We start from the raw sequence: 23,033 nt of genomic DNA on the forward strand, positions 1-23,033 counted from the left end.
TCTACTTTTTATACTGAGTCAAAAGACATTATGTGTGTCAAAGCGAAGTGGATATCTGCACTGCAAGTTTATTAAATAAGAAAAACAAAAGTGTCTGAATACTGGTTTCCACTCACTGTGCATTAATTAGCAATGTACATTTGTTTAATATTAAATTATTAATACTATAATTATAATATTAAAGCTTATTCTGAAAACATGTTATATTACTTATATTTAACTGTTGCTCATCATTTACAGTGCCTCAGAATTATGGGCCAGCTTAATTATATCTCTCAACCTTTTTTTTTTTTGGTTTACATAACCTGAAGGTGATTGTAGTCGTATTTTTGAAAATCGTTTCACTAAAACTGTTGAAAACTGTTTCATTTTGATCATTAAAAAGCTGATTATCCTCATTTTTAGGCCCTTAAAATCACTTTCAGGGACTTTCTCAGTCAGGCCTTGACGTGAATATGTGCTTTAAAAGGATTTGGACATCCATGAGGGTCTGGTGGAGATGGACCAGGCGCCAGATGTGGAGCTGAGAGTGACTGAAGAAGAGGAGAAGTGGACGGTGGAGCTCAGTGAAGAATTTAGGGTGCCTGAAACCGATTTTAGTGAAGAAGCAGAAGCACTGAAGGATAAGAAGGTAAAGAGGAGTGATTATGATTTTTTTAATGAACCCTCGTTTCCCTCCTGGCCAGGTTGCCAGTCTCTAACAAGAGCCATACAGTAGTTTGATCTAGTTAAATACGGTTGTGTGCAAAAGTTTGGGCACCCCTGGCCAAATTACATATTTGAGGGTGCCAAAGGAGATTTCAGCCACAACTTGTACTCAGTACTCTGTTCCATGGGGCAAGGTGAACCTCGAAAACAAGGGGTGGGGTAAAAATAAGAAATGGGACTGGGCCTTAGAGTCCAGCTGTTACATTCTGGTGCCTCAGGTATCAGAACTGCTGCACCATTTAAGGTGGAACGGGAAAATTCGAACAAGAAGCTGGTGAATATCTGACTTCAGCTTCATATCACTGAAGAATTAGGGGTGGTGATAATAAATAATTGCCCCCTCTTTGAAGGCATATGATCCCTAAATGTAACTAAAGCCCAGCAGTGAGGAGCTGAACTTTACCCTCCTCTGCTGTCACTGCAGACTGGCAGGGTCGCCTACAGAGCAGCGCTGGTAGCTGTTAATGAAGTGATGCTCTTTTTATCTGAGGGTCCCATTTCAGAGGGAAGATTTCAACCACTACCCTGTAACTCAGTTCCAAGGAGCAACACTCGAAAACAAGGGGTAGGGGTTAAAATAAGTAAGAAATAGGACTGGGCTGTAGGGTCCATGCCTCGGCAGGTCGAGCAGAACACCTACAGCATACTAGGCATAATATTTTGGCTTATCAGTTTATATGCGGGATCACTGGACTTTTTTTTTTTTGGATACTGGATTTTTGAGTGTTCTGGCACAAATTAAGCCCTGTCTCTATCTAAAGAGGCTCCATATACATTTAGGCTTCTTTTTGTCTGTTCTTCTCTCAGTCTTTTTAACTCTGAAGGTGCCGTTTAACTCTCTGTTTAACTCTCTCTGTTTCTTTTCTCTGTCAGTATAAGCTGCTGAACATGGTGTGCTGCTCTCTGGTGAGTAAAAGCTGCTCTCCTGGCCAGAAGGGCTGGAACAAGAACAAAAGCGTGTGGAACAAGATCAGGAACCTGGCAGAGATGATCAACTCCAACGATCCGGAGTTTCTTCTCAAGGTTGGTGCACTTTCTATGTGCGTTTTCTCGTGTCTAATGTCCGTAACTCATTTTATTTCATTTGCATCTTCATGGTCACAGCCCTTCAGTAGTGTTTTCACCACAAACACAACTGATTCAACTCATTCAGCTGTTTTAGAGCTGAGCGGCACAGTGCTGTGTTACTTCAGATAAATATGCTCTATGTCTGAGGTTCAGTTGAATAAATCTTAATATTTAGGTCAGCATTTACACTCAGCGTCCACTTTATAGGAAACCCTCCCTTGTAGCTCCATCTTGCTGGTGTATAGTTAAAGACCGTAGCTCATCTGTTCATGAACACTTTGTAGTCCGGGGGGGTATCACACTGGCAAGTACAAGGTAGGTGTTTCTAATAAAGTGGCCTGTTAGTGGAAGCACAAGGTGGGTGTTTCTAATAAAGTGGCCAGTGAGTGGAAGCACAAAGTGGGTGTTTCTAATATAGTGGCCAATCAGTGGAAGCACAAGGTGGGTGTTTCTAATAAAGTGGCCAGTTAGTGGAAGTGCAAGGTGGTTTTTTCTAATAAAGTGGCCATTTAGTGGAAGCTCAAGGTGGGTGTTTCTAATAAATTGGCCTTTCAGTGGAAGCACAAGGTCAGTGTTTCTAATAAAGTGGCCAATTAGTGGAAGCTCAAGGTGGGTGTTTCTAATAAATTGGCCAGTGAGTAGAAGCACAAGGTCAGTGTTTCTAATAAAGTGGCCAGTTAGTGGAAGCGCAAGGTGGTTGTTTCTAATAAAGTGACCAGTTAGTGGAAGCTCAAGGTGGGTGTTTCTAATAAAGTGGCCAGTTAGTGGAAGCACAAGGTGGGTGTTTCTAATAAAGTGGCCATTCAGTGGAAGCACAAGGTGGGTGTTTCTAATAAAGTGGCCATTCAGTGGAAGCACAAGGTGGGTGTTTCTAATAAAGTGGCCAGTTAGTGGAAGCGTAAGGTGGGTGTTTCTAATAAAGTGGCAGTTAGTGGAAGCACAAGGTAGGTGTTTCTAATAAAGTGGCCATTTAGTGGAAGCACAAGGTGGTTGTTTCTAATAAAGTGGCCAGTCAGAGGAAACACAAGGTGGCTGTTTCTAATAAAGCGGCCAGTCAGAGGAAACACAAGGTGGGTGTTTCTAATAAAGTGGCCAGATTTTCTACGTATTTGTTCTCCTTCATCAGGTGGCCGTCTACACTCGGCAGGAACTTAACAAGCGCCTCATGGCCAGCTTCCTGCTTGCTTTGGCCGCTCACCTTCCCGGCTCCAAGCCGCACCTGAGGAGGTACTTTTGTGCAGCAGTGCAGATGCCGTCTGATTGGCTGCAAGTGGTGAGGATCTACAGCACGGTAAGAACACAAGGACGTTTGATTTGGCTCTTGGGAAAGTTGCCCAACCCCCCCAATTTGCATTCAGTAACACAGCAAGTGTTTTCATACTTTTTATTTTTCCTTTAAAAATTACTTTAATAATCAAACGGTGTAATATAATGTATTACTATTAAATTAAATATAAAAACATCACATACAGCATACAGTTGCATTAGCTAATAGAGCTCCAGTATTGATGCAACTCTTAATAAATGTAAATTTGTAAACTCCAGTGTTGCCCATTTTGATTACTTATAGCTGAGACTTCATAATTCATCATAATTCAATGGTTGAGACATAAACAGAGAGATTCAGAGCGGTTTGGTGTGAAATGGTTCAGATGTCTTTACAGTGGTGGTGATAGGAACCAGGGGTCGCCATGACTACAACACAGATATAGACATTTTATTTACTATCCAGAACCACCAGTGAACCTACACAAGTCTTCTGAGTTTATATGGAATGTAGATGATGGAAAATAGTGGAAAATCTGAAATAATAAGTTTTCTTTGGGGACTATTTTGCCTCAGCATGTATCCCTCCGCTATGAACGGGTTCTAAACTATCATAAAACAGTGTCTCAGTCATCAGGCAGTGAATTCATAACCATTTCATGTAGGAACTTTCTGTGAGGGAGCTTTTAGAGGTGGACGTCTGGTTCCTATCACCACCACTGTGAACAGTTCTGACTCAGTAAGTTTATCTAGAACAGAGCGTTTCACACCAAACCACTCTGAACCTCTCTGATTATATCTTAACTGTTTTTAATTATTCAGGAATTTTAAAAAAAGTGGAATTAGCTTTTAAACAGGGGTTAAAGATCAGAGCTTTCCAATTAAACAAGGAATTAAAGCTTTCTGAATGGACACGAGAGCCAGTACTGAGAAACACTTAGACTTACTGTACATTAACATAACATAGGACCTGTATGATTAACCATAGCAATGAACAATATGATTTTATATAATCTATATATTAATCCTGTGAAATTAAACTTTCCTTTGCATCCATTTAACGTTTTAACTCAAAAAAATAACTCAGACCAGCTGTCGTTTTTAATGAATATGTATTCCTGTCTCAGTGTTTCAGCTCATCTCTGCCCACATGCCTGAAAAAAGCTCTGGTGGACAAATTCAAGCAGTTCAGTGAAGGTCAGCTGGCCAAATATGGCAAACGCAGCCGGAGGAAGCGCAGAGCCACGGTACAGCACTCGCTCTTCACACGGAGAGACGGATTATTAAAGGAGAAGTTCAGAAAAAAGCAGATTCACCTTCACACGAATGTAGTTCAGCTGTCAGGACAAGTTTGGACGTCTACAGAAAAAGACACATTTCTAACCCGACGTTCATCTTCAGAGAATGACTCACTCTGTTCGTCACCAGCAGCGACGGGGGAGGAAAAACGGCCTAAATATTACATAACACACTCTTACAAAGATGGTTCTTCAAGGGTTCTTTAGAAGGGGATTTTGCATGCTTAAATGGTTCCTTTCATGGTGAAATCATGGTTCTTCAGATTGATGGAGAATGAAGTTTATATGGTTCTATAAAGCACCAAGAAGAGTTCCTCTATCGTTACGATCTCGAGCTTGTCAGAACAGAACAGAGGAACCCTTATTGTTGCTATAGAGATCCATTTTCTAAAAGGCTCTACATATAACCATATACAGCCCATTCTCCATCAATCTGAAGAACCATTTAAGCATGCAAATTGTTCTTTGGGCGTTCACGGTTCTATATAGAACCATTGTCTTTACTAAAGAACGCTTGAAGGACCATTTTTTAAGAGTGTATAACAAGCCACTTCATTTCAAGCTTGATATCGTAAGAATAGAAGAACCCTTTTGGGTGCTATATAGAACCCTTTTCAAAAACGGTTCTGTACAGAACCATCTGCTGCACATTCTTAGGAACGCTTTCATTTAATCATGCAAAATGTTCTCTGAGTGTTCATGGTTCTGTATAGAACCATTGTCTTTACTAAACAACCCTTGATGAAGCATCTTTGTTAAGAGTGTAACAACAGCAGAACCCTTTTTGGTGCTGTTTAGAACCATTTTCAAAAAGGTTCTACATATAACCATGTACAACACATTCTCCATCAGTCTAAAGAACCATTTCACCATGCAGAGAACCATTTAAGCATGCAAAAATTGTCTGTACTAACGAACCCTTGAAGAACCATCTTTTTAAAGAGTGTATGTAGAACCATTTCATGCCTAAATGGTTCTTTGCCTGGGGAAATCGTCTTCAGACTGAAGGAGAATGTGTTGTATGTGGTTCTATATAGAACCTTTTTGAAAATGCTTCTACATGGCACCAAAAATGACTCTATTATTACAAGCTTAACATCAAACACTCTTAAAAAAGATGGTTCTTCAAGGGTTCTTTAGTGAAGTGTTCTTCAGATTGATGGAGAATGTGCTGTAGGTGGTTTTATATATATATATATATATATATATGTATGTATAACCTTTTTGAAAAGGGTTCTATATAGCACCAAAAAGGGTCGTTCTGTTGTTTCAAGTATGACATCGTAATAAGAGCAGAACCCTTTTGGGTGCTACACAGAACCCTTTTCAAAAAGATTTGTAAATAGAACCATATACAACACATTCACCACCAACCTGAAGAGCCATTTCGCCATGCAAAGAACCATTAAGCATATATATATATATATATGTATAGAGAGAGAGAGAGAGAGAGAGAGAGAGATCATGGTTTCTAAATAGAACCATTCCCTTTTACTGAAGAACCCTTAATGAACTGTGTTTTATCTACAGATGTGTGTGGTAGTTTGATGAGGGAAGGAAATGGTCCACATTGTCGAACTGGAACTTGCTAGTAACCCAGTATCTCTTAATCCTGTAGCCCAGTAACTGAATAAAACTGAATAAAGTGAATCTCTCACTAAAAAATGAGACGAATGTGTGGAATTTCCTCTGAAAGCTCTGATGGGGTCATGTAAACAGCCCCTCCTCACTTCCTCTCCTTTTAAACAGTCATTAGTGTCTTTCAGGCTCAGCTCTTCTAACACAGATATAATATGTATTATATGGTTAGTGTTTCTGAGTGATTTCTACCGTGTGTCTCCGCTCTGTGTAGGATTTTCCTCCTGACCAGAGCAAGAAATGGGCAGACCTCCTCAGAACAGACCACTCAAACCTGCAGAAACACGTGAGTGACTTTGAGTCTCTGCAGATGATCTTCATTTCTTTGCCTTTATGTGAAAAAACATTCACTCAGGTTTAGCCATTAATAATTCCTCATATGTAGTGCGTATGAGAGCGTTCCTCATGTCTCAGAGCTGGAAATGAAAAATGTGTGTGTGTTTCAGTTACAGAGGGATCAGAGTGAGTTCAGCATGCAGAAGCTGATAAAACGTCTCCACATCAAAGAGCCCGCAGAGTTAGTCATGAGCATCCTGGGGAAGAAGTATGTAAACCCATCACACTGTGTCCCTATAACCCCATGACCGTATATGCTTGTAATTCCATAATCCTGTAACCCCAAAACCACCATAATCCTTTAAACCTTTCATTTTATTATCCTTTAACCTCATTACCCCTCTACACCTACAACCCCGTAAAGCCATGATGCCATAACACCATGACCTGTAATCCCATAACATCATCATAACACCATAATCCTGCAACTCCATAACTCCATCATCCTGTGACCTCATAACTCCATCATCCAGTAACACCATAAACCCAAAACTCCATAATATTTTAAACCTGTCATTTTATTATCCTTTAACCTCATTATCCCATATTCATATAACCCCCTAAAGCCATGATGACGTAACGCCATAACCTCGTAATCCTGTAATCCCAAACTCCATAATCCTGTAACCCCATAACTCCATAATACTCTAACCTCATAACTCCATAATCCTGTAACCGCATAACTCCATAATCCTATCACCCCGTAACTCCATAATCCTGTAATCCCATAATTCCATAATCCTGTAACCCCATAACTCCATAATACTCTAACCTCATAACTCCATAATCCTGTAACCGCATAACTCCATAATCCTATCACCCCGTAACTCCATAATCCTGTAATCCCATAATTCCATAATCCTGTAACCCCATAACTCCATAATACTCTAACCTCGTAACTCCATAATCCTGTAATCCCATAACTCCATAATCCTGTATCCGCATAACTCCATTATCCTGTCACCGCATAACTCCAAAATCCTGTAATCCCATAATTTAATAATCCTGTAACTGCATAACTCCATAATCCTGTAATCCCATAATTCCATAATCCTGTAACCCCATAACTCCATAATCCTGTAACCGCATAACTCCATAATCCTGTAATCCCATAATTCCATAATCCTGCATCCGCATAACTCCATAATCCTGTCACCCCGTAACTCCATAATCCTGTAATCCCATAATTTAATAATCCTGTAACCACATAACTCCATAATCCTGTAATCCCATAACTCCATAATCCTGTAACCCCATAACTCCATAATCCTGTCACCCCGTAACTCCATAATCCTGTAATCCCATAATTCCATAATCCTGTAACCCCATAACTCCATAATCCTGTAACCTCATTACTACATCGTCCTGTAACCGCATAACTCCATATTCTCATAATTCTGTAACTACTTAATCCCCTTATTCCATAGTCACAACTCCATAATTCCGTACCATTATAAGCCCATTATCTTGTATCCCCATAAACCTATAATTGTGTAACCTGGATTAGTCCAAAATTGTTCAACCCTTAGATTCAAAGCAAAATGGAAAAGCAGGTGGCCTATGATAAATGCTGGAGATAGTTATACAATACATTTCTACTTTTGGGAGCTGTAATGGTTATTTACTGTGTCACACTGATTAGGTACTTTTATTGTGTGTGTGTGTGTGTGTGTGTGTGTGTGTGTGTGTGTGTGTGTGTGTGTGTGTGTGTGTGTGTCTGTGTAGGTACCCTGCCGATGCGAAGGTGTTTGAGCGCAGTGGTCTGAGTGGAGTTTGGCAGAGTGACCGCGCCGGTCAGAGAATGAAACTCAAACAGCCGGACACGTGGCAGACCACACTGAGCCGAGAGGGAAACAAGGCTGCTACCTGGGAAAAGATGATCGGTCTGAGCACAAACTCACACAGCAATCATCTCAACACGACACAACACACACAATTAGATAATAAACAGCTTATTAATTACCAGGAGGTTCCAGAGACTCTGATTCGGTCAGGTTCTTCCACATTATACTCACCGTAGCATCTCTGTATGGAGCTCACTTTGTTTGTGGTGGTGTTTCCTGCAGAAACAGAAAGAACATTTCTTAATCTTTTCCACTGAGTTGAAAGCAGATAATTCTCCACAATTTTATTCTATGTTGTAGCAACATGATTTCCCTTCACTGGAACTGAGGGGCCCAAACCATGAAAGACAGTCTCAGACTCATTATTCCTCCTCCACCAAACTTGTACATTCACTGTTTCTCCTATACGTTTCCATTTCTCAGTAACAGCTGGCTAGAGCAGCTCTAGCAGGGCAGATGTGTAACAACTTGTTGGAAAGGTAGAATGCTATGAGAGCACCACTGAGCTCCTCGGTACGTCCTGTTCTACTTGTCTAAGGTGACTGTATGCTTGATTTCATACACCTGTTAGGAGTAGGAGTAGTTAAAATACCTAAACCCGCTACTTAGTGGTAGGTGTCCACATACTTTTGGCCGTATAATGTATATATATTATTTTATGTATTGCATATTAGCAGTGTGTATGTGTGATTGATGAGGTTTTTAGTAAGTGTGTGTGTTCTGTGTTCATAGACAGGAACTCTCTGCCGTTTGTGGTGATGCTAAAGAACCTGAGGAACATGATCACTCAGGGCATCAGTGCCAAACACCACGACAAGATACTGAAACGACTCACATCAGAGGTAATTCACCTCCATCCCACCATTCAACACCATCCAACTCACCATTCACCACCATTCACCTCACTGTTTACCTCTACTCACCTCTATCCATCTTCATCCACCTCACCATTCACCTCCATACATCTCACCATTCATCTCCGTTCCTCTCACCATTCACCTCCATACATCTCATCATTCATCTCCGTTCCCCTCACCATTCACCTCCATACATCTCACCATTCATCTCCGTTCCTCTCACCATTCACCTCCATACATCTCACCATTCATCTCCGTTCCTCTCACCATTCACCTTCATACATCTCACCATTCATCTCCGTTCCTCTCACCATTCACCTTCATACATCTCACCATTCATCTCCGTTCCTCTCACCATTCACCTCCATACATCTCACCATTCATCTCCGTTCCTCTCACCATTCACCTTCATACATCTCACCATTCATCTCCGTTCCTCTCACCATTCACCTTCATACATCTCACCATTCATCTCCGTTACCCTCACCATTCACCTCCATACATCTCATCATTCATCTCCGTTCCTCTCACCATTCACCTCCATACATCTCACCATTCATCTCCGTTCCTCTCACCATTCACCTTCATACATCTCACCATTCATCTCCGTTCCTCTCACCATTCACCTCCATACATCTCACCATTCATCTCCGTTCCTCTCACCATTCACCTCCATACATCTCACCATTCATCTCCGTTACCCTCACCATTCACCTCCATACATCTCATCATTCATCTCCGTTCCTCTCACCATTCACCTCCATACATCTCACCATTCATCTCCGTTCCTCTCACCATTCACCTTCATACATCTCACCATTCATCTCCGTTCCTCTCACCATTTACCTTCATACATCTCACCATTCATCTCTGTTCCTCTCACCATTCACCTCCATCCATCTCATTGCTCATCTCCATTCATCTCACCATTCTTCTTCATTCACCTCACCAAGTTTTTAAATACTACTGCTACTACTGGCTGCCATTACGCCGGTTCTCAAGAAGAGCGGTTTAGACCCTGAGAATTTAGCCAATCTCTAATCTCCCATTTCTCACCAAAATACTTGAACGGACAGTAGCAGTCCAGTTAATAGACCATATTGAATCCAATGACCTGTTTGCAGTTTTCCAGTCTGGTTCTAGAAAGAATCACAGCACTGAAACTGCGCTTGTTAGGGTGGTGAATGATCTCTTAATAGCAGCTGATAAGAGTTTGTTGAATTTGCTTGTTCTATTGGACCTTATTGCCGCTTTTGATACAGTATAGCCTACTACTACATCGGCTTCAAAATTTGATTGGCATATCTGGTACTGCACTTGCCGGGTTTCAGTCATATCTAGCAGACAGGCAGCAGTTTGTCTCTATTGGAGGTAACAGATCTGACTCATGCTCCCTGTCTTGTGGTGTTCCTCAGGGGTCAGTTCTTGGCCCTTTGCTCTTTATATTGTACGTGCTCCCCCTTGGTGACATCATCAGACGACATGGATTGCAGTTTCACTGTTGTGCGGACGATGTGCAGATCTATATATATATATATACACTAAACCATCTCACGGTTTACCACCCTCGGTGCTGATTAATTGTTAGGACATGGATGACTGAGAACTTCCTGGGTCTGAATAGTAATAAGTCAGAGGCCATATTAATTGCCTCTCCAGCTACAATTAAAAAGATAAGCAGCACTGCTGTTTCTATTCCTGGTTATATCGTCTCTTCTTCGACCCAGATTAGAAACTTGGGCGTGATTTTTGACTCCACTCTGTCTTTTGAGCCCCATATCAGGAACACTTCTAAGGCAGCCTTTTTCCATTTGAAGAGCATTGCTAGGATCCGCCTTTTCTCTCTTTTTCTGCTGCTGAGACTGTTATCCATGCTTTTGTAACATCTAGAATTGACTACTGCAATGCAGTGCTACATGGACTCCCTGCTCGGGTTCTGAATAGGCTGCAGTATGTGCAAAATTCAGCTGCTAGGGTTTTAACCCACACAAGATCCTGGGAGCACATCAGTCTCTGAAACAGCTTCATTGGCTCCCAGTACAGTATCGCGTTCAATGCAAACTGCTTGTGCTGGTTTTTAAACCTTTGAATGGCCACGCCCCCTCCTACCTTGGTAGTCTGCTTCAGTTATACTCTCCAGCTCGCACTCTTCACTTCTCTGATTCACGTTTGCTCAAAGTTCCTCCTTCTAAGCTGCGTACTGTTGGTGACAGGGCATTCAGTGTTGCTGGCCCCAAGCTGTGGAACAGTCTCCCCTCCGAGTTGCGTGCTTGTTCGACCCTGGCTATGTTCAAACCCCCTTTTTCCCGATGAATTTTGGCTCTTTTTTCTCTGGTGTACAACTTACTTATACATAAATAAAATATCGTCATTTGATCATATGTGAGTCATCACTGATCACCATGCTTTGCTGGTTTGTAATTTAGCTTCATTTTCATGTCTTTTCTGTTCCTGTCTATAAGCACTCAGTCACTTTTAAACCTGACAAACACACATTAACACAGTCTGTTCTGTTGTTTCAGTCGGCTGTGATCCAGAGTAAACTGCTCCCTTTCAGCTTCCTCGCCGCATATAAAGTCATTATGCAGCTCAGCAGGTTTGGTAAGTTACACTACTGCATATAATCTTTAACTGTGTACTCAGGGCTACTTTAAGGATACACTGATACAAGAAGAACATAGTACAACAATAATAACTGGAAAAGTAGTACATTTCCCAAAGAAATGCAGAGTGACTGCATTGCTTAAGCTATTACCCAGTTAGATAGTTGGTTATTGTGTTCCAGGTGGTTGCCAGGAGATTGCTAGGTGGTTGCTATGATATTGCAGGTGGTTGCAAAGGTGCTGCTACTTTGTTTCTGTGGTTTCAGGATGTTAAGCGATCTGCCATTCACTCCTACACTATATACATTGCATTTGATGCCAAACTATAGCCATAAATAACCACCTTAAAGGGTTTAAACACCTAACCTGGAAAGGCAGTGTGCTTCACCAGTTGAGTCTGATGTCGTCATGTTTCCAGTTGACTCTACGCCGGACAGCCATAAGGTCATCCTGCAGGGGATTGTGAAGAGGTTTCGGAAGCGTAAGGCCTTTAAGTATGTGGACTGGACATCGGCCAGTCGCCGGAGGATGCGAGCAACGCTTGGAGTGCCACTCGTCTACCGTCTCTACAAAGTGAAACGCAGACTCCTGCAGAGAGCCAGGTCTGTCCAGCACACTGACCACATACTGTATGTCCAAAGATGTCCAGACAGTCCTGCTAATGAGTGAATTCAGCTGCTTTAAGGTGAACCTTTTGCTGACACAGGTGTTCCATTTACAAAATTCTAAGAAAGTATGGCCTCTCTTAATGGCCTCGGTACGTCCATCAAACTTTTAGTTCAGGCTACTTGGCTAAAACATTCAGCAGCTTAAAAGCTCATAGAAGAAAACATTTGAAATATTTTTCATTTAAAATAAGCTGGCTTTAAGACGGTCGGTGCAGACATGGACGTTTGAGAACTGGCAAAACAGGAATGTTGGCCAGTTTAAAGTGAACAAAAAAGGGATTCTGGAAAACCATGTTTACGTTAATCAAACAGGAAAACTCATTAAGTCACTTAATTATAAAGCAGAAGGTTTTCAGGTCTAATAAGGAGGTTTTGAGCTGCCCCTTCAGATGAGCTGATACTAAAGCTAACACTGGAGCTGATCAGATGTTAGATGCTGAGGAGGACTCGTCGTCTTTTACACGAAATCTTTCAGCAAATTTTAATGACAGCCACTCGTTTTGTTTCTTTGTTATGATTGCAGTACTCATCACCACTCAAACCTTTCAGGTGTTTCAAACATCTTTGGGCCAAACGACTTTCAATAAATGCTTTAGTGCTGGAAAAGAAAACTGATCATTCATATAAACAGTGAATATCAAACTAGTTTTTTTTAAAAAATATGATGTTGATGAGTTCATTTCAGTTCTGTTGGTTCCACAGCCAGAGGAAGTTCAGTCAGGAGCTGCTGGAGCGATACCTGCAGGCTCTGCTGAAGGCCGTGGAGATTTCCTGCAGATACAACATCCCCCTGATACCCGGACGCACCCTCATCTGCCTTTCTGATAACTTTTATGACAACAACTGGAAACAGGCTGGGGAGTTCTTTCTGCCTCCAGACCCCTCAGAGAAGGCGGAGAAGACCCTCCCAGAACCTTCAGAGGACACAGAGAAGACCCTCCCAGAACCTTCAGAGGACGCAGAGAAGACCCTCCCAGAACCTTCAAAGGACACAGAGGAGACCCTCCCAGAACCTTCAGAGGACGCAGAGGAGAACGATTCAACACTTGCAGTGAGATAAACACGAACTTTGTAACACAGTAAATCAGTGTTTGTATACAGTGCTGGGCAAAAGTCAGAGACCACCTTTTATTTATATCATTTCCATTCAAAACGGCCATTAAGTAAAAGATTCAGTCAGACAAAAAGCAGAAAACATATTTAACAGAAAATGCACAGATATTTACATAATTAAGTAAAATGTAACCACATTTTCAGTGTTTAGTGTGTCACTCTCTTCTATTCTGTTCAGGAGCCTCACTTTCAGTTCCTCAAAGAATCTGCAGACACACCTCCAAAGTTCAGTCTTAGAAGCTGGTTGATCATTTTCTGAAGTAATCAAACACATTCAGTGGTGTTGAGGTCTGGACTCTGGGGTGGTCAGTCCATTGTTCAGCTTCTTTGTTTGATGTGTCCGTCTCCTTTTCTCAGTGAGGTTCTTTTTGATCAGCTACACATCCTTTCAGACCCACAGCGCTGAGTCGTCTTCTCACAGTGGAAGGATGGACAGAAACACCTGTGGATGTTTTCAGATCTGAAGCAGCTTGATTTTCTCCTCTCTCTCAGAGATGAAAGCTTTAAGTGCTGTTTATCTGATGGGGGCAGTTTTGGGGTCGACCAGCTCTTCCAGGTGGTTGTTAGGAGACACATTTTCTCTATAGCTGTTAATCAGTTTTTGAGCTCCAGTTTTGGAAACTTTGACTTTCTCCTTTATAGTGCAAGTGGATTATTTCATATTTGATAACCTCAAAAAACCTCATCTAAAAAATTAGTAACTTAATGGCTGTTTAGACCTGTAATTAAAAGCGTGAAGGGTCTCTGACTTTTGCACAGCACTGTACATACAGCAAACCAGGCAAAAGTCTGGACGCATATTCTCTCTTTACTTTACATATTCTTGTTTCAGTGGAGGATCTCAAGGGGAACTGGAGCTCCACCAAGCTGCTGCTTTTGTTAGTTTGCTGCTTGTTGATTTATCCATGGTTCCCTACGAGCATCTGTCCAGTGTAGTCTGCTGAATGTGCTGAAGGTTTCTCTTTAAAAGACGTCTATAATCTCTATTTGAGTAAAAGCACAACAATCACAACTTCTATCAAGCGCTCCGCAGCTGGGCTTCAGCCTGCACTACTACGGACAGGTCGAAGGGTCAGGAAATATCTTATTGGAATTAAAAATTACTGTAAATAAATTGTCATGTTAAGAAGTTAACTTTGACATCTAGTCAGCCCTAATTTACAGTTTAACCAAACTTTTGACTCGTGCTGTATGACTGTCAGGATTAGCCTTTTATTCACTGCCACATTGCTCGGTTGAATTTTCCATGTAAAGTCTCATTAAATATGAAATGATGGTGATTTCAGTCTGCTGTATGCTAACCTTTCTCTCTGCTTTAGGGGCAGCAGGCAGCTATCCTTTTGGCCATGCTGTTGAGATACGGCTGTGAGCACTCGCAGGTCCAGTTTATGAGCTACAGCGGATTTCACGAGGTGGAGTTTAAGTCTGACAACTTTTTGGAGAACGCGTGGCACGGAATTAAACAGATGAAGGTCAGGCTTCACATTTACAGGGTTTTGTTGTTGAAAAAAAGTTTAAAACACAGTTTAGAAGTCAGATTTTTAGCTGTGCTAACATACTGTAGTCCATGTTTATAGAAAACAGTGTGTCACACAATTATGATACGATAACTATCAGTAAAGGAGTTCTGTGTCTTGGATGACCAGACGTCCGCTGCTTTCGAGGGCTCTAAATTTGGTGAACATTCGGTACATACTGCAATTGTTTTAGTAAGTTTCATTCATTTAGACTGTTTTTATTTATTTATATATTAACAGTAGAATTACATGAAGAAAACTGCCACCGGTAACAGCGCAGAACAGCGTGAATTAAATGGAAATTACAACAGCAGAGTTTTCACCATGTGCCTTATCAATATGTAGTTTAAATGTATTCTGAATATGTTACTGTCTTATGTATTGTAATGGAATACGTTACTGAATACATTAAGTACAGTGTATTCAGTATTCAGCCATCCCTACTGTTTCAAAGTATTCCGCCCAACTCTGCTGGACAGACAACCAAAATCCAGGACAATCTTGGATGAGTGACAAACCTACAGGCGACCATGTTGGCTAGCAAAACGCTGAGTGATGGGCAGAGAGAGAGAGAGGACATCCTCCCCACCCACAAACAGAGAGGACCTTATTGAACTTCGGGCCAACAGTTTAAATAAACAACAAAAAAGTTTACATGCAGACAAAGACATTTGGGACTTTTAACTGATCTTGGACTTTAGACTAAAATCCTTTTGCTTTGAGTGACCCTGTACCTTAATTATGATTATTTTATTTTATTTAAAAATTACATTTTGTCACTACAATTTAATTTAACTTTGAGCTCAAAAACTCAGCAAACACAGCTTTGAACAGCTGTTCACACAGAAAATCATCATATTTTACATTAAAACACTAAATCATATTTTTCATTAAAAGATCTCCAGCCCACAACTTCGATCCTCTGAGCCGACAGTACATGACTGAGGTGCCCTTGAGCAAGACACCTAACCCCCAACTGCTCCCCAGGCACTGTGGATAGGGCTGCCCACCGCCCTGGGCAAGTGTGCTCACTGCCCCCTAGTGTGTGTCTTCACTAGTGTGTATGTGGTGTTTCACTGCACGGATGGGTTAGATTGCGGATGTGAAATTTCCCCATTGTGGGAATAATAAGGGTCACTTAATCTTTCTTTGGGGACTGTTTTGCCTCAGCATGTATCCCTCCGCCAAGAACGGGTATTGATACTTTATTAATACTTTGGGTTTAAATAGATCAGAACATAATCCTCATAAATATCTAAGCTACTTCATTGTTTTTTATTTTATTTATTTATTTATTTATTTATTTATTTTTAGAGTCAGGCCGCAGTTTGAACTAACTCTATAGAATGGTTCAGTTATAAATATAAACTTCAAGTACAAGACAGCAGTTTGCAGCCAATTCAGCATAACAATATATATATATATATATATATATATATATATATATATAAAATATATATATATATAAATATATATATAAAATATACAAGATTAGGCTTGTATGAAAAAGAAGAAGCCATTCTTAAAACTATGTGTGAGTTTTAACTATAAGTTTTAGAGTTGATTGTAGTGCTGTGATGGTTCTATGACTGTTTGATGGACTGTTTTCTAGGGTCATTTTAAAAACTTGATTTTTCTTTATTTCTTTTCTCGAATCTCCTTTTTAGACATCCTGGAAGGAGGAGCTAAAGTGGACATCATACTGTAACTTCTTCTCAAAGTTGACTGCAGACAAAACAAAGGTGTGGTCAGATTAACGTCTGGTTTTGCACAGGCCTTGTTCAGACTGCCAGCGATTATCCAGATTATATCCAGATTGATTTTGAGAGGGGGCGGCACGGTGGCGCAGTGGGTAGCGCTGTCGCCTCACAGCAAGAATGGCCTGGGTTCGATTCCCGGCCGGGTGACCAGGGTCATTTCTGTGTGGAGTTTGCCTGTTCTCCCCGTGTCTGTGTGGGTTTCCTCCGGGTACTCCGGTTTCCTCCCACAGTCCAAAAACATGCAGTCAGGCTGATTGGACATGCTAAAATTGCCCCTAGGTGTGAGTGTGTGTGTGTGTGACTGTGTATGTCTGTCTGTCTGTCTGCCCTGCGATGGACTGGCGACCTGTCCAGGGTGTATCCTGCCTTCCGCCCAATGACAGCTGGGATAGGCTCCAGCACCCCATTGCGACCCAGAAGGATAAGCGGTTTAGATGATATATGTATGTATGATTTTGAGAGGCTGGACAGCAAACAACATGAAATCTGATTTTTGCAAAAAAATCTGACAAACCACATTTGGAGGAGTGGCAAAGATTCATGGTTATGAAGAGAGTTCTGAAGAGTTTGGAGGGCGAGATGATGCTCCTCCATCTCTCCTGCATCCACGTTTGAAATCCGCGTCAACAGCGTAGCTACGCAGTTACTGACGCCTGCGTTGTAACCACGGCAACCCATGCAGATAGACTGGTGATGTCTGGACACACAAATCAGATCTGAGCACTTGCAAATAACAGAGCGGACAGTCGCCTCAAAAGATCTGATCAGAGAAACCGATCTGATTTGCCTGCAGTCTGAACACAGCCATAGTTGATTGCTTTGAGATCAATGCAGATGGTGCTTCACCCTTATTTAAACTAACGAGGGCCACTCTGCGCAGGTGGATAATATAATCGTGGTGAATGAGTACTGGTTGGATTCCACTTTAGAGTCTGAAGTGTACAGATACCGCAAGAACACCAGCAGTGACGCTCTTGTGGTTTACCTGGTGCTCAAACCAGAGTAAGTCCTCCCCTTTAGTAGCTGTTAATCAGTTTTCTGCTTCTTTCTGTTTATTTCCCTTGGGCTTCTTTTCCTTATGCAAGTTTTATTATTTTATTATTATAGTTTTATATCTAATCTACTCAGAAATATCTCCTGAAAAACCAAAAGCCTGAGCTTAGTGGCCACTTTGACAGGAAATTAAATAAATAAAGGCTGCTTTCTGACTTTGTACAATGCCTAATATCATTCCTGTCTGAGCGAAAACTTGTTTTCTATTTTCTGACATTATTTGAAAGATACTGCTGCATTTTACATTCTGTAAAACATTTCATGATGAGTGGATCAATGGACAATGATCCAAAACTACTTGGAATACTTGCATAAATGTAAATAAAAACCAAATGCAAAGATGAGCAAATCATTAAAACCATATAATTAATTGAAGACAATACAAAGACAACATATCAAATGTTGAAACAGAGAAATTTTATTGTTTTTTATAAAATATATGCTCATTTTTAATTTGATGCCCACAACATGTTACAAAAAAGTTGGGACGGGGGCCTGTTTACCACTGTGTTTCATCACTTTTAACAACACTCTGTAAGTGTTTAGGAACTGAGGAGACCAGTTGATGTAGTTTTGAAAGTGATTTGTTTTCCCATCCTTGCTTGAAATAGGATTTCAGGACTGCACTCTGTCATATTTTTCATTTCATGATGCGCCAAATGTTTTCAGTGGTGACAGGTCTGGACTGCAGACAGGTCAGTTTAGCACCGGACTCTTTTAATATGGAGCAATGCTGCTGTAATACATGCAGAATGTGGTTTGACATCGTCTTGCTGAAATAATCAAGGCCTTCCCTGAAAAAGACGTCGTCTGGATGGCAGCATTTGTTGCCAAAACATGTGTATATCATTCAGCATTAATGGTGCCTTCACAGATGTGCAGGTCACCCAGGCCATGTGCACAAATGCCCCCTATACCATTATGAATACTGGCTTCTGAACTGTGTGCTGATAACAAGCTGAGTGGTCTTTAGCCAGAAGGGCACAGCGCTTCAGATCACAGGACACTTTTCCACTTCACCTTGGTCCATTTCCAATGAGCTCAGGCCCAGAGAAGGTGGCAGCATTTCTGGATCCTGTTTATATTTGGTTTCTTCTTTGAGTTTTAACTTGCATTTGTGGATGCAGTGATGAACTGTTTTCACAGACAGTGGTTTTCAGAAGTGTTTCTGAGCCCATGCAGTGATTTCCACTACAGAATCATGTCTGTTTTTAATGCAGTGCTGCCTGAGGGCCCAAAGATCATCGCCAGCCAGTACTGGTTTTCAGCCTTGTCCTTTGCGCACAGAGATTGTTCTAGATTCTGTGAATTTTTTTAATGAAATTGTATACTGTAGTTGATGGAATCTCTAAGTTAAGTATTCTTGAATTGTTGCTCTATTTGATGGTTCAGTCTTTCACAGAGTGGTGAACCCCTCCTCATCTTCACTTCTGAAAGACTCCGCCTCTCTGAGATGCTCTTTTATACCCAGTCCTGCTACTGACCTGTTGCCAGTTAACCTAAATAGTTGTCAGATGTTCCACCAGATGTTTTTTTAAGCATTAGGCAACTTTGCTGTCTTTCGTGCCCTCTGTCCCAGCTTTTTTGATATATATTAATGGAATTTAATTTAAAATGGGCTAGTATTTTTCAAAAAATAATAACATTTCTCAGTTTAAACATTTAATATGTTGTCTTTTTACTGTTTTCAATGAAATATAGGAGTTAAATAATTTGCACATCATTGCTTCTGTTTCTGTTTACATTTTGCACAGCATCCTAACTTTTTTGGAATTAGGGTTGTACACTGAACGTTATGATTGGTTTTTGTCCTGACCTCACAAATGCGCTTCTGGAAGTATGGTCAAAAATTCCCATAAACACTCCTAAACCTTGTGGAAAGCCTTCCCAGAAGAGTTGAAGCTGTTATAGCTGCAAAGGGTGGGCCGACATCTTTTTAAACCCTATGGATTAAGAATGGGATGTCACTCAAGTTCATATGCATGCGAGCGAATACTTTTGGAAATATAGTGTATGTTATTGATTACATTTACACCAAATTAGCATTCTGTATAACTGGTTCAAGTTTGCACTTCTGAGTTTAAAGGATGTAAAGGATGGTTTTCCGCTGAGCAAGGCTGCACACACAGCAGTACATCATTTTTCAAATCATAATAAAATACCTCCTGCTTATAGACACTGCTGTGGTATGGGTTTACAACCTGCACTTTCCACACATTTTCTTCACTTCTTTTAATGAGCTATGATTCAGAAATAATTCATATAATAATAATTCATGCTTTGTTGTGTTAGCTGGTAATGAGTGTGATAGCTTTAAACACTGTTTCATCTTAGTGGGGACGACAGTGATGACAACCATGATCCTCACGTTGTGTATCTCTCGGAGTTCAGTAAGCAGATCCTGAAGTAAGAGTTCCTTCCTCTCTGAATAATGCTGCTGGGCTTCGGCTTTTCCACTCTGTTTTATTGAGCTCTGTGTCTCCATGTTTATTGAGCTCCGTGTCTCCATGTTTATTGAGCTCCATGTCGGCAGGTTTGTTTCAGAGAGAGGTTCCTCCAGGCTCTTGGACCATGTGGAGAACATGGACAAGCTGTATGAGATCCCTCCTCCAGCCGGATTCAGAGACAAACCAGAGAGAACCACAGACGTCGTCCCATTGCCTGCCACTCCAAAGCTCAGGTGGCTCTCAGACCAACAAGATTCCATTGATGCACATTTCCATTTTAAACATCTCGTTTTCTGCATTTAAAATGAGCAAAATTTAATTTAAAATAAAACTATTTGACTATTTTTACCTTGTTTTAGTTTCATGTAACCAAACTATGAAAATATGGAGGCTGGGTGAGTGGGCGTGGTTATTGGGTAAAAGTATGAAGGCTGGGTGAGTGGGCGTGGTTATTCAGTGAGAGTATGAAGGCTGGGTGAGTGGGCGTGGTTATTGGGTAAAAGTATGAAGGCATTGTGAGTGGGCGTGGTTATTGGGTAAAAGTATGAAGGCAGTGTGAGTGGGCGTGGTTATTCAGTGAGAGTATGAAGGCTGGGTGAGTGGGCGTGGTTATTGGGTAAAAGTATGAAGGCATTGTGAGTGGGCGTGGTTATTGGGTAAAAGTATGACGGCTGGGTGAGTGGGCGTGGTTATTCAGTAAGAGTGTGAAGGCTGGGTGAGTGGGCGTGGTTATTCAGTGAGAGTGTGAAGGCTGGGTGAGTGGGCGTGGTTATTCAGTGAGAGTATGGAGGCTGGGTGAGTGGGCGTGGTTATTCAGTAAGAGTATGAAGGCTGGGTGAGTGGGCGTGGTTATTCAGTGAGAGTATGAAGGCTGGGTGAGTGGGCGTGGTTATTCAGTGAGAGTATGAAGGCTGAGTGAGTGGGTGTGGTTATTCAGTGAGAGTATGAAGGCTGGGTGAGTGGGCGTGGTTATTCAGTAAGAGTATGAAGGCTGAGTGAGTGGGTGTGGTTATTCAGTGAGAGTATGAGGGCTGGGTGAGTGGGCGTGGTTATTCAGTGAGAGTATGAAGGCTGGGTGAGTGGGCGTGGTTATTCAGTGAGAGTGTGAAGGCTGGGTGAGTGGGCGTGGTTATTCAGTGAGAGTATGGAGGCTGGGTGAGTGGGCGTGGTTATTCAGTGAGAGTATGGAGGCTGGGTGAGTGGGCGTGGTTATTCAGTGAGAGTATGAAGGCCGGGTGAGTGGGCGTGGTTATTCAGTCCAGTCTTTCTCCTGTCCTCAGGTGGCGAGAGGTGCGTGTGGTCATTTCGTCGTCGTTGCGGGACGTGTACGCTGAGAGGGATGTTTTGGTGCACTCTGTGTTTCCGGAGCTGCGGCGCCGTGTGGCTCCACACTGCCTCTACCTGCAGGAGGTGGAACTGCGCAGTGGTTTATCAGAGGAGGAGGCGGCTCAGGCCGTGGAGCTTTGTCTGTCAGAGGTGGGCCGCAGTCAGCTGCTGCTGGGGATTCTAGGAGAGAGATACGGGCCGGTTCTGCCTCAGCCTGCGCTGACCAGTCAGCCTCAAAACAGCTGGGTAAGAGTAAAGTATGAGCTTCTCTTTGAGGTTTTCAAATGTGTTAGATGGTCTGTAGAGTTCTGATGATTCTGCTGACTTTTATATTGATATGATCGTCATACACACACATATTTTATATACATATATATATAGACTGGCGACCTGTCCAGGGTGTATCCTGCCTTCCGCCCAACTATTCAATGTTCATGTCTTTACTGCTAATGCTGGACTGAAAAACACAGCGACGTCATGTTTTTTATTGAAAATACCTCAAACAGTATTGATTTTGAAAAAAACATTTGATTTTGATAATGATCATTATTGTCTACAGTCACACTGGGGTCTTAATATCATTCTTCTCTCTCCTGTTCCAGCTGAACTCCGCCCCCTCTGGGCTGTCAATCACAGAGATGGAGATCCGTCAGTTTCACTCTCTGTATCCCGACTCTGCTCAGAGACGCATGTTCTTCTACTTCAGATCTCCACACCTGGTCAGGTACGTTTGCACTTTAACCAGTTAATGTGCACACAGTGATACACATTGTATGGCCAAAAGTATGTGGACACCTGACCATCACACCTACAGGAGCTTGTTGGACGTCCCATTCTAAATCCATAGGCATTAATATGGTGTTGGTCCCCCTTTGCAGCTCTAACAGCTTCCAGTCTTCTGGGAAGCTTCTACAAGATGTTGGAGTGTCTGTGGAAATTTGTGTCCACCCAGTCTAAAGAGCATTTGTGAGGTCAGGCACTGATGTTGGGCGAGAGGGCCTGGCTCACAATCTCTGTTCTAGTTCATCCCAAAGGTTTTCAGTGGGGTTGAGGTCAGGGCTCTGTGAGGGCCGCTGGAATATCACAGTACTCCAAGAAATTTTCACAATACATGATATGTCACAATATTTATTTTTTCAGGCGTCTGATCAGTTAAAACTGAGAAAAAAAAGAACCAGTAGTGCTTAATTTTAGAAAATACTATCAAAAATAAACATAAATAAAAACACACCATATGTATAGAAAAGCATATGATATTCTATTGTGACACTTTATCACGATAACGATATATATTGTCATTGTCCAGCCCTGTTGAACAGACCAGACAAGCACATAGACTGTTAACAAATGTGCTGTGAAAATGCTGAAATGTTAGATGTGACTAGAATGATGAACAGAATGAATAAAATGACTGAGAAAGCTGCAGAACATCAAGAATGAAGTTTTAATAAAATGAATACTCTCACTGCCTCGTATTTTAAAAGTGGTGAACAAATCTCAAGGCAGAGAACTCATCAATTAATGACTATAA

General features: G+C 41.5%; 1 protein-coding gene across 2 annotated transcripts in view; it reads left to right on the top strand.

Annotated features, from left to right (window-relative positions):
• Positions 1-23,033, top strand: part of LOC118826273 (telomerase protein component 1-like) — a 60,221-nt gene that overhangs the window by 6,617 nt on the left and 30,571 nt on the right. For both annotated transcript variants that reach the window (XM_036597194.1, XM_036597195.1), the window contains exons 3-20: positions 470-631; positions 1,582-1,731; positions 2,903-3,067; positions 4,170-4,289; positions 6,193-6,264; positions 6,425-6,522; positions 8,040-8,197; positions 8,891-9,000; positions 11,538-11,616; positions 12,037-12,220; positions 12,989-13,337; positions 14,719-14,871; positions 16,584-16,658; positions 17,557-17,678; positions 20,064-20,135; positions 20,263-20,409; positions 21,457-21,748; positions 22,105-22,226. In XM_036597194.1, coding sequence (XP_036453087.1) covers positions 470-631; positions 1,582-1,731; positions 2,903-3,067; positions 4,170-4,289; positions 6,193-6,264; positions 6,425-6,522; positions 8,040-8,197; positions 8,891-9,000; positions 11,538-11,616; positions 12,037-12,220; positions 12,989-13,337; positions 14,719-14,871; positions 16,584-16,658; positions 17,557-17,678; positions 20,064-20,135; positions 20,263-20,409; positions 21,457-21,748; positions 22,105-22,226 — 2,630 coding nt within the window. The remainder of the gene's footprint in view (positions 1-469; positions 632-1,581; positions 1,732-2,902; positions 3,068-4,169; positions 4,290-6,192; positions 6,265-6,424; positions 6,523-8,039; positions 8,198-8,890; positions 9,001-11,537; positions 11,617-12,036; positions 12,221-12,988; positions 13,338-14,718; positions 14,872-16,583; positions 16,659-17,556; positions 17,679-20,063; positions 20,136-20,262; positions 20,410-21,456; positions 21,749-22,104; positions 22,227-23,033) is intronic.

Source organism: Colossoma macropomum, unplaced genomic scaffold (genome assembly GCF_904425465.1).
Source record: "Colossoma macropomum unplaced genomic scaffold, Colossoma_macropomum, whole genome shotgun sequence".
Taxonomy (NCBI): Eukaryota; Metazoa; Chordata; class Actinopteri; order Characiformes; family Serrasalmidae; genus Colossoma; species Colossoma macropomum.